Genomic DNA, 12,398 nt, shown 5'->3' on the forward strand with positions numbered 1-12,398 from the left:
CGTACGTCGTGTGTCAAGTACCTTATATATATAAGGTATGATATATATAAATATATATATTTAGCGGTGGTATGGAGAGTTCTGTACAGAACTGAAATACAGAAACACCGTCCAGAAATACAGCGAGACACATTACTGTCAGAATGAGTGAGATATGAAAAGCAATAGTTTCGCTAACATTCGTTCATTACTGTCAAATGCGGCAATATACTAGACCTGGCATAAACATTAGCATAGCCAGCAGTCAGTTTTTATGAATAGGAATCAATGGCCAGCCATCAAGCACTTCTTTGCGACATCCATTACATATTTTATGTGGCATACAGCGCAAAACATGCAACATGTGTAGTTCTCATGTAGTACAGGATTCTCATGTAGTCATCTGAGATACAGGACCCCAATAGGTGACACAGCTTGTGTGCATGAGCTTGGCAGTGTCGTGTTCCCAGACCATGTCAGGGTCAGGTGGCATTCTGGCGAAAAGGACAGCAGGTTGCACTGATTCGAGACCACTCACGGCCAGACCTTAAGCGTGGCGATTCCGAATTCTTGGACACGTCTTGACTACCTCGAGACACGAAGTTTCCAAGGAGGCTTCCTGGTCAAATGCAGCTGTAGAGCTTCAATGTGCAGTCTTGAAGCAACCTGAAATAGTCAAGTACACAAAAATAAACACATGATGACAGACAGATCGATCACCTTTTAATCTGACAAGGGCAGCGCTCACACACCAGATTCCATGAAGTGTCATGGCAATGAACAAAACCAGGGATACTCATTAACTTTGCTGTACTTTGAGGGTCTGTTACTCCCTTAGCCAGCTGCAACTGTTTCCGCTGCATGACCTCCGTACAATTAGAAGGATGTTTTTTTAGAGAACGCATATTTCTTATCAAAATTGTATAATAGTCACGCTCAAGATGTTTTCGCGCACACACTCTATGTCAAGAAGGAAATAGTTTGCTGCAACTAAAATGGCAATGAAGAGATTAATTAACAAAAACTCATTAATTAACTTTTAATTCCTGACCTGGAGGTAGTTGTTTATATTAGAAAGTTGTATCGCGTGCCAATTTATGGCATACACATTTTTTTTAATCGCGAAAGTTACACGTAATTCGTGATATTCATCCTTGAATTTCAAGGACGAAATCGAAACTGATAGCGCCTGACGTGCAGGAAACGTCGCTTCTCTGTTACGTAAGCTCGGAGCTACACGTGAAAAGAAGGTGATGATAGTTTAATGAAGGTGGGCAGAAGCAGAATGTGATCAGGAAAATCTGCAAGCATTCAGAAATACACAAGTAAACAGCTTATTATTTAGGTGCGATGTGTGGTACTTATCTGTAAACATAGAAAGAAAAGGTTGATATTACTGCCGTTTCGGATGCGCGCACCTCGAAAGAAACAAATGAGCACCAAACGCCACATGCAAAGGTAAGGCGATCCGCTGACACAAGTTAGATGACTTGCCAGTTTTCACGAAAAGGTACGACCACGACGCGCCTTCATTCAAATTTCGTCACTCCCTTGTCGCGGGCAGCTCCGGTCTGACGTAACAGAAAAACCGCGTTTTCTGTGTGCCGGACACGATCAGTTTTGATTTAGCCCTTAAAATTTCACAATAAATATCTCGAGTTACGTAAAACTTTCATGATTTCTGAAAAATGGGCATACCATAAAGCGGCACGCACTACAAATTTCTAATATAAACAACTGCCCTCAAGTCAATAAATAAAAATTAGTTAACGGGTTTTTGTTAATTAGTCCCGTCAACGCATTTTTTGTTGCGGCAGAATATTTCCGCCTCGAACTAGAGTACTACTGGAGCGTGACTGTCATAGAGTTTTTTTATAAAAGATATGTACTGTCTGAAAAAAAATCACCCTGTATAGCATGGCAGCAGTATTTTAATAATAATAATAATTGTTGGGGTTTGACGTCCCAAAACCACGATAAGATTATGAGAGACGCCGTAGTGGAGGGCTTCGGAAGTTTCGACCACCTGGAGTTCTTTAACGTGCACCTAAATCTAAGCACACGGGTCTAAACCATTTTCGCCTCCATCGAAAATGCGGCCGCGGCGGCCAGGATTCGATCCCGCAACCTGCGGGTCAGCAGTAGAGCACCATAACCACTAGACTAGCAGTATTTTAACGAAGACCTGTAGGTCGCGGGATCGAGTCCCGGCCTCGGCGGCTGCATTTTCGTTGGAGGCGAAAATGTTTGAGGCCCGTGTACTTAGATTTAGCTGCACGTTAAAGAACCCCAGGTAGTCGAAATTTCCAGAGCCCTCTACTACGGCGTCTCTCAATCATATCGTGGTTTTGGGATGTTAAACGCCAAATGTTATTATTAGTTTAACGAAGAAAACGGCAAAATGTGTATACAGCTACACGAAATATGGCGAATGTACGACAAGACTAGGCTTGCCTTCACTGCCTTCTTTCTGTCGCATCATTGTGAGCGTGCCCTTCTAGTGCCTGGCTTCAGAACAGCTGCACGAAGGTGCAGCTATTCTAAAGGCCTAATGTGCCATTTTTTCTTCAGATCTATATCAACAGGCAAAGGTCTCGTTTTTCCGTTTGTCTGGAAGGACAACCCACCAGCCAGCGTTGACCAGTATAGAGGGTTGGGAGCAAACTCGGGCAAACTGTGCAGCACAAACATCACCTCAAACTCAAACAATCGAGGTGATGAGAAGCGGTCAAACAAAAAGGAACAGTGCTGAAGTGACTTATATACATATTAAAAACAACAGCTGATTATGGCACGAAATTGGGACAATTAAGGTGCATTGTAAAAGAATGTCAAATGAGGTACCCTGCTGTAAAAAGTGCTAAATATTCATTGCAGAGTATGGCGAATAGAATTCAAATAGGATACAGCGAGTGTTTCGAGGTATAATGACGAAGCAATAATTGCTAGAGATTTATGAGCGAAAAGCACAATGCGATTAAGCGGTGCTACATAGTGGGAGATCACGGATTAATTTCAACTACCTGGAGTTCTTCAACGTGCACAAATCAGAGGGCATGGGAGTTTCTGTATCTCGCCCCCTTCTAAATGCAGCTGCCGGGGTCAGGAATAGAACCCGCGTCCTTGGGCTTCGCAGCGTAACGCTTCCAAGTCCATTTTAAAGGATTTTTGTCCACTGCCCACAATATCACTGTAGACTGTATCTTTGTGTTGAAAATAATAACGAACTGAACCACGGCTGGTATAACAAAGGCATCCAATATCCACGAAACACAGCGTTTGAGCAGTATGTTTACTGCCATTATTACTAGCCGGTGTTGTGTTTACTATTAGGTACTAGCACCACACCACATTAGACAAAGCAAGTATCACAGGAGGATGAGGTTATGCTCGTATGCAGTTTGTGGACAAAAAAAAAAAAACTACAACTTTGAAGTGAACTCACATTTACCTTTGTTGCATGATAATTTTTAGCATCATAAGATCAAGTCACCACTGTTTCAATTAAATGAAACCGTGCTACAAAAGCTATTGCATCAAAGTTTTATAGCAGTTACGCACGCACGGACGCGCGCGCACGCACGCACACACACACACACACACACACACACACACACAAACAAACAAGCAAACACGGCGAGAAGTTCGAATATGCAGCGAATAAATACGTATAAACGTGTTTCAACGTCTGGGTAGCAAAGGAAAGAAACACTAAATTCTAGAGTTTCACGAGCCAAAATCATGATCTGGATATCAGGCATGTTCGGGCCGGGTGCATTAGATTGATTTTGATCAGCTGATCTTACCCTTCAAATATATATCGGTGCAACGTTGCTCTACGTGTCACCACACTCGACTTGCAACCGAGATTTCAACTCGCAATTTCATGTTTTTCTGGCATCGTATGGAATAAGGAAACACGATATTGGCGCGCACCACTCCGTTTTACCCGCTACTGGATAGTCCAGTGCGGTTTTCGTCGTTGCCAAGCCATTGAAACACGATAGCAAAATCCGTGCAACTGGAACATCAGAAAGACAAGTGGCAAAGCTACGTGTGAAGCGAATAAAGAGTTGTAGGCAGAAGCCGGCAGAACTCACCTGAAATCTATAACGACCGTAGGAGCGTCGTCCACAGGCTTCGTCTGTCGGTGCCACTGGGATCCGTCATGCGCTTCCATCTTGCTCAGGCAAGTTCACGACGAAACGAAGCTTACTGCAGGGACTTCTCCGTCCGGAGGCTGCTTTTTCCCAAACACTGAGTGACACTGCTTCAGCCAGTCACGGCAAGCGTGAGCCGACGACACGATACTACGCCACGAATGCATAGCACGGAAGGAAAGTCACGCAAAACGATCAGCCAGACACGGCAAGAGCGAGCCGACGATACGATACTACGCCACGAATGCATAGCACGAAGAAAGTCACGCAAAACAATCACTTGCAATCACGCCTGACGACACAGGTTATTCTGGCGGACTAAAGAACGACCACAACGAGACGGATCACGAACAATGCCGTCTAACCAGTCTAACGACGCCAGGCCAAAATGGCTGTCTCGTATTGATGGCTTCGGCTTTGGATTAAAGTAGCCTCCACGAACGCCTAAATGGTTTCGGTTTTGTTTTGGTGCTATAGAACACACATCCATGCATAGTTAAAGCTCTATTGAATAATATCAGGGTGGAGGAGGCGAAGCGTGCCCTGTGTGTGTCTGTAAGGGCTGTACGGTGGGAGGGGGCGCAGGTGAACGTGCATCCCCTGCTCTAGGGGCTAGGGAGAGTGCGGTGAGGCCGTGTGTGCGTGCCTAGCTGTGCTCAACGTTTGCTGAGCGATTTGGTGGCCCGCGCGGATTATCGTGAAGATATAGTTTAGCTGTGGCGGGCAGAAATGATGACCACGCGAGCTATAATTCTGGTAGTATTGTCGCTCTTTAGGAGACGCGGTAAAGCGTCGCCTTGATAACCGGTGTGCGCGGTTATCATGCCAGCTTTGCGGCACATGTTTTTACGGCCGTCGAGTTAGATGTGTTCCCGATCGCCAGTGCGTTCAACACCATGCACGTCCATTTCACTAATAAATGTATGTTTTCTGCCATACATGCTGTCGTAGGAATCTACAAACCTCGCTTGCAAACGTGCGAAGATTCGCAAATTTGTCAGCGCTGCCATTGTTAAACGTTGTCATAACTGAATGTTTCGCTTGGGGGCAAGATTTTTTAAGAACCCTGTTTACTTGTAGACGTTTTCGAAGCGCCGTTTCAGCAATATCGTAACTGAAGCCATAACACAATACGTGCGTAATTCCACATTTTACGAATCCATGTTATATATTCTCAACCAAAATTTTTCGGTATACCACAAGCCAAAGCAGCGAACTGTATCTTGGTCGCAGCCAGTGAAGCTTTCTTTTTTAAAAAAAACCCACCCTGTATATGCAGAACCATCACTGACTCCCTTGGAGCAAGGGAGTCATCTATTTCATTCAGGAGCGTCGACCAGAGCATTGTGACTCCCCTTAGAAAAAAAGGTGGTCATCGGCTGCCACAAAGAGAGTCAAGCAGACGTGACTCCCTTTTGACTCTCTTTTTTTTAAGAGTGCATATATAGGTGTCAGCTGAGTGAAAGGGGAGCATAGACTCTATCATTTTGGACAAGATGCAGTTGAATACAGTGGCGTATTGCAGACATGGATCGCACGTGAAAGTGGATGCTTAAATAACTACCAAGATTGCAACTTATAAGTACTATGCTCTTTACGCATTGAAGTGCGTACATTCAGGTGCACTCAAGTAAAACACTGGCCCAGCTTCACTGACTTAACGTCGCGTACGCTGATGCTAACAGCGCAGCTGGCTGTCGTTCCCTAATCGCAAGGCTAAGCTACCTCGAACTTCGCAAAGCCAGCAGATCGATTTGCACAACTGGCTGGGCGGTTATCTATCCATGACACTGTAGTTAAGTTGTGTTCCCTGATGCCAAGTTGTGTAATGCGCTGGTGAGTTGCATCTCCAACGTACGCCGAAGTACTCAATTGCTTTGACGAGTTGGACACTATTACGTTCAAAGTAATACAAAACGGGTACATGTGAGACATGGTATGTAGAATACATAAATCTTACATGTCGTAAGACTTAGGGGTCAGTTCTGGCACCATAGTATTGCAATCATCTTCGCCATGTCACTCTTTCCGGAATGACGCAGGCAAAGTGTTCTCCTTCTGGAGCTCCTGTGAGTCCCTGGTGCCGATCGCGGGTAACCTCTTCTCCAGCCTGGTGTTCAACGCCGTCCTCGAGATTGACGCCGGCCTGCCATTTTTTATCTCTGCCGGTCTCATGGTCGTACCGCTGTGCGCTGTCACGTGAGTCACACTGCCGTGCGCGTTTATTTCGTTCTTTTGCTGTGATCGGGTTTCACCCATAAAAACTGTAACCCTCGCTCGGCGCAGTCCGCGCCACGATGTTTGGGAAACTTCTCGACCGTTGTGGTGAAATTGCGCGCATGACACGAGTAACCAAAGTTATTCTGGAGATAGCACGAGCCTCTGCGATAACGCTAGGATTTTAGAAAATTCATGTATAAATAGTTGGCGGTAAGACGTTACATGTAACCCCGTTACCGATAACGCGTTACTTTTTTCGGTTATTTAGTAACGTACTCGTTACTATTTCGCTAATGTAATGGGCACCGTATACTGATGTTAACATTTTTCGGTAACATGAGGTTTCACGTTACTCGTTGCCTCTTATTCGAATTATTCTAGGAGTTTTACGCAAAACTCCTTCGCCTCGTAGGCACCACATTCCCAGAGCTCACTTTATGTCGCACTGTTTTTGTTCACTCTCGGAATAGGCGCCGCCGTCACACGTTATGAGCGGCCGGTACTTCTTGTCAAGACAATCCATGACTTCTTACTCCGTCGACGACCTCGTGGCTTCGTGGAGGGCCTTGGTCAGTACTCTTCTCCGACTGCATTTTCTTCCGGTCTCGTCGTGGAGGTGATCCTCATCTGTTGCGCGCAAAAAACCTACCGGCGCAGTGGTTAGTTTTAACTGACTACTCAATGAGTCACTGGTCCTGTAATTCAATATTTTGTGGTCGTTCAGTCCGTGTTTTGTCTGATCATTTGACCATCTGATCTGATTGTGTCGCTTGGTAACGCTCCCTGGGATCACACCCACAAAAATACCCAATAAAGTGGGCGCCCTCCATCGTTGCTCAATTGGTAGATCATAGGACGCATAATTCGAAACACGTGGGTTGGGGCCCCACTGACGGAAGGGGTGTTTTTAACAGCGTAGCTGCTAATTCTATCCGTAAAACCGTGCTCACCGATAATAAAAAAACACCACCGGCGCGATGACGTCACCGCGGGTGACGTCATCATGCCTGTAGTAACTGGTTGCACAGCTTTGAGCCTGCTTCGCTAGCCCAGTGACCATACACGGCTCTGCCACCAGCCCGCCTGCCCGGACACTGCGCGCAACCGCTCGGTCGCGCCAGATGTGACGTCACGAGCAACTGCGCATGCGGTCCTTCGCTCCGCATAAAGCCCGCGCGTGGCGGCGGCGCGCTGCCACGCGAGAGCGCTGGACTCGACTCGTTTAGAGAAGTCCACGACGTAACATGGCCAAAACGGATAGAGAAGACTGTCCTGGACTCGACTGGAACTTGGCATCACTTGGCATTACTTCATATAACTTAGCATCACTTGGCATTACTTCATATAACTTTGCATAACTTGGCATCACTTGGCGTATGGCCAGGACCAGCTAGGAACAGATGAGCTCTGCTGTGCCTTAAGCCTTGCGCCACGAGTGCAACCTACGCGCGGCTATTTTTTTTTTTCGTCCACAGTTATTCATTTCAATTTTTTTCGTAATTACTACACTACCGTAACAAGCAACTAATATTGACTCCTTAGCTTTCCGAGGCTTATTTGTTTGTTCCGTATATTTGGTTGTGTCTAACATAGAAACTCGGCCCTCAAACAATTCCGTTTCTTCAATCCGTTCTGATAGCCATTTGTAAAAAACTGCGCCGGCTTGCCACGGGTGATTTTGCGGCTTTTTAAACAATGCAACGCGCCGAATAAATGTCAATCATCCTGGCCTCAAACATCGCAGAAATGAGGAATCTTTGTGTTCTGCCTGATGCAAACGCATAAACCCCTAAACACTATACAAGTCACGCTACCTGTGTTTCGAAACGTTCTGTGTACATTGGGATTGAGCGCTGCTATGGTCACTAAACCACGTGTTCTTGTGGTCGCGTAGAAACATCAAAGTCTTTCTGTTGCACCGCGGCACTTTGTGCCAGAGTTGTCAGATGCTACCGAGCTAACAAGCGAGTAATCATCACAAAAGAAGCCCGAAAAATGCGGCGCGGCTTTCGCGAATAAGCTCAAAAGAAGCGGAAATTTAATTAATCTTTCCATTCTTTAAAATATTTTATTTATAACAAAAAAGGTGACTCAAATACCAAGGGGAGTTGAAAAAATCACTAGTAATTATTTTATACAGCGAAAATATGCGCAACTATGAACGAAAGCACATATTTACCTTTTAACATTGTCTCCAGGGTAGCCTCCGTTCGGCTGAATTCACGTTTGCCGGCGCATGATTAACGGTACTTGTTGATTCCCCGAACGCGTGTTTGACTTCAACACTAAACTAGTCAAAGTAATCGACAAGCGCGCTGTTGGTGAACGTGATGATCACTAAAATACCTATCGGCCGGGAAAGTGCAAATAAGCCCAAAAAACGCGACAAGCGACTGGAAAATTCTACAAGCGACTCGGCGAAAAAAAAGAAGCCCAAATCCGCTCATTATAAGCGGAACTGGCAACTCTGCCTTTGTGCGCGCGTAGCTTGCCTGCTTGCACGCATTTACTCGAGCTCGCTAAAGTTGTAACGATGCTCTTTTCCTCGCAGGTACTGCCTGTACAGAGAAGTGGCGGTGTACTCGACGCTTCCTCGAAACGACACCGATTGTGAGCCAGACGCCAGGAATGCTGACATTGCCGTGCCCTCCTAGAAGAGTGACGCCAGACTTCTAGCATCGCCTGCCAGCCGCTGCTCTTGAGGCCTGCAAGATCGTCCCGTTGTCAAGTGCCAACCAAAAGATCACATGACGTGACACGACGCCCGCGCTTAAGCCACTATATACCGCACACGAAATGTTGGCGCCGCCAGACTTCAACGTGTGTTAAGTGCCAGAGCTATCGCGGAGAACCTTCTGTTGGACAAGTCGGCACCTACTTAAAGGGCAACTCCAGCGATTTCTCGGTGTTCACAGAGTTCAGTAAAAATTTTCAACATATGACCTCTTCGGTACCATGACAATATGTGCCAGACTAAACGACTGTATATGAACGAAGGAAGGGGAACTCATCAAAGTATCGTCGTCTTTGTTTTGTACGGCCAAATGAAACTAACAGACAATGAAGCCGAGGTAATTATAGGGGCATTATTTGAAGTCTCTAACGGTAATGTGGTGATTATGATATAAATGTAAAGAAATTATACAGGACTAGAAGACAACTTGCCGCTAGTAGGGAGCGGACCTACAACCTTCGAGTAACACGTCCGATGCTCTACCGATTGGGCTACAGCGGCGGTCATCCTCCCGTCCAATTTATCGCGAATTGCTGTACGCATAAATCCGAAAGTGTTAGCGCCGCTCGTAGTCATGGCGGCGTGCGTCGAAGAATTTTAATTTTTTTTTTCCAGCTGGCATCACGTGGCACGTGATCGTTTTAGGAACTGGCAGCCGAACAGTAATTCCTCGTCTACTACCTGAAAGTATCAAATCTACCGGAACTGATCAACTTTTACTTGGTGGTAGTGCACGTTAAAGTCAGAGACAACAGAAAAACAGAATAGCGCTGTGTTGTGCCGACTGTCCCTTTTTTCTGTTGTCCTTGTATTTAGCCTGCGCTTCCATCAAGTTCATTGCAATACCAACAAGCCCACATTGCCATCCTCATCGAATTTATCGAGGGCTCGTTTTTTCTGTTATTTACAACCTAATAAACTAACCGACAATGAAGTCAAGGAAATTATCGAGCGGGGTCCAAACACGCGGCCCGCGGGCCACATGGGGCCCGCTAGAAGCCCGGCCCGTCTTACCACATTTTTTTTATTTTCTTAATATTTATGTTCGTGAGCTAGACAGACGGGACTGGCGTCAAGCATTTTTTCGTGAGGTATACTCCATCCGGTTAATGACATCATAGTTGAAATCAAGAAGAAGAAATGGATATGGGCCGGGCACGTAGCACGTCGGCAGGATAACCGGTGGTCATTAAGGGTAACTGACTGGATTCCAAGAGATGGCAAACGCGTGAGGGGGGAGACAGAAAATTAGGTGGGTAGATGAGATTAAGAAGTTTGCAGGTATTACGTGGCAGCAGAAAGCACAGGACCGGGTTGATTGGCGGAACATGGGAGAGGCCTTTGCCCTGCAGTGGGCGTAGACAGGCTGATGATGATGATGATGATGATGATGATGATGATGATGATGATGATGATGACTCCATCCGGTCGCTACGTGTTAAAGGATAAACGTGGAACAAAAGCTGTATAGATCAGAATCGGCGTGCAGATTTCAGTCATTCTTGAGATAAGTACCAGTATGTTTCTCGAAGCTTGAGGTCAAATACCCTTCAGAAATAACCCACCTATGAGATACGGGAAATGGATTCTTTCAAATGGCAACTCTACCTGACATCCTGCGCAAACTGCTTCCCCTCCTCGCTCCTACCACGAGCTTCACCATCCCGGCGCGTCGAGAGACTACATTTCGTGACTGCGGCCCGCTAGCTGATTTGAGCTTGAGACGCCTGGTACAGGGGCATTACTTGCATGCAAATACGGCATGGTGCCATCGAACGTAAGTGCAGCCTTGAAGATACCGCGAGATAGGGGCTGCGTAACCGACCGCAGCCTGCCGCTCGGCCACTCTAGGCAAGTGTTTACAACATCGCGATGGTGGAACATTATAAAAGAACAAAGTTGTACGCATGCAGAGCCATGTGCCCGTTCCTTCTGTAGGCTATAAGGATATTGGTTGGATCCTGTAGTTGTTAGCTTGTCAGTTAATGCAGGAGACAATGCCCCCGAATTCCTTAATCTCGCCAAGTGTGTGCTGCGATTAGATTTTTCTCTGCAAGAGAATCATCAGCAGCCTGAATTCTTCGATAGTTACCTAATTTACAGACTTGCATAAATGTGTGAAGGAAATCTTGTACAAATGCGCACAAATGCGCACGGTGAGGAGCGAAGTGGAAGGCCAAGTATGCATACTAATGAAATTGTTCAATAAACGAACCAACAAGTAAAAGTTGCTTTACGACTGACAGTGGGCGTTCTGAGTGATATATTTCCTTTTGCTGGACGCTCCACCATTTCCTCGATTTCGACATGAGACCCTGCATATTACATATTGTATGCAATAGCGGTACCAAAAATGCTTAGCGAACAGCACAGACGAGCAGGAACGTCAAATGTACGACTGCTTTTTTATTTTCCCATGTTGTTCCCGCATGCTGATAAACTGCGCTAATCCAGCAACAAGAAATTAAGGCAGCTTCGCATAGTGGTGTCAAGCCTGAAGGAAGTTCTCTCTTCTCTCTATTTTTTCTGTGTCTTTTTTGTCTGTGAATTTCTATTCCTTTCTTTCTCTATATATACAATTACTTCTCTTTCTAGTTCTTTTTCTCTCTCTCCTTTTATTCTCCCTCTTTCTGTCTTTCTTTATCGTCCTGTTTCTTACCTTCCTTCCTCTCTATTTCTTTCTATGCTATGCTTTACTCTCTCGTCTCCTCCTTGCCCTCCTCCTCCCTTTCACATCTCTCCTTGCCCTCATTTCCATTTCCAACCCCCTTGCTATCCTGTATTGTGCAAGGCTATGTTTTTCTCTGCTAGCGTGCCTGGATAGCCGAGTGGCTACGATGCTCGCCTTCGTATCGTGGGTACGCGGGTTCGCATCCCGCCTCGTCAAGAAATTTTTTTGTGAAGAATATTTCTCTTTCTAATTGTTTTAACACGAAAGTGTTTTATGCCGGGGTCCACCACGGCTCTGCTGACGCATTTCCGTCACGGATATGACGTTATAAAATATAAAGTCTAACATATGGCAAAGAAAAAACTAGAAGAAAAAGTTCCGTCACCTGGAATCGAACTCGCGACCTCTCGATCCCCAACACGCTGCGCGAAACGACTCCGCCACAAACGGCACGTTCTTCGCCATACTAACGGCGTGCTATTTATATACACCACTTGCCAGCGGCGGTACTCGGAGATCAGGGTACATCAGCGTGTCTTCGTTATCACTAGCGAGATGGCGCGAGGGGCTCGAAGAGCGCGCTTTAAATGTCGTCGCCCCCCCCCCCCCCCCCCCCCGCGTTGAGATGAGCGTG

The 12,398-nt window shown here is 46.0% G+C and overlaps 1 protein-coding gene across 2 annotated transcripts in view; it reads left to right on the forward strand.

Moving 5' to 3' along the window:
* Positions 1-9,625, forward strand: part of LOC119404028 (proton-coupled folate transporter) — a 70,679-nt gene extending 61,054 nt beyond the window's left edge. The window contains exons 4-5 of one of the 2 annotated variants that reach the window (XM_037670654.2): positions 6,182-6,338; positions 8,911-9,143. In XM_037670654.2, the coding sequence (XP_037526582.1) occupies positions 6,182-6,338; positions 8,911-9,013 (260 nt within the window). In that variant the 3' untranslated portion in view covers positions 9,014-9,143. Of the gene's footprint in view, positions 1-6,181; positions 6,339-8,910 lie in introns of both variants that reach the window. The other variant, XM_049419328.1, reaches the window with a different exon arrangement.
* Positions 9,626-12,398: the final 2,773 nt, after the last annotated feature.

This window comes from Rhipicephalus sanguineus, chromosome 9 (assembly GCF_013339695.2).
Source record: "Rhipicephalus sanguineus isolate Rsan-2018 chromosome 9, BIME_Rsan_1.4, whole genome shotgun sequence".
Lineage (NCBI taxonomy): Eukaryota > Metazoa > Arthropoda > Arachnida > Ixodida > Ixodidae > Rhipicephalus > Rhipicephalus sanguineus.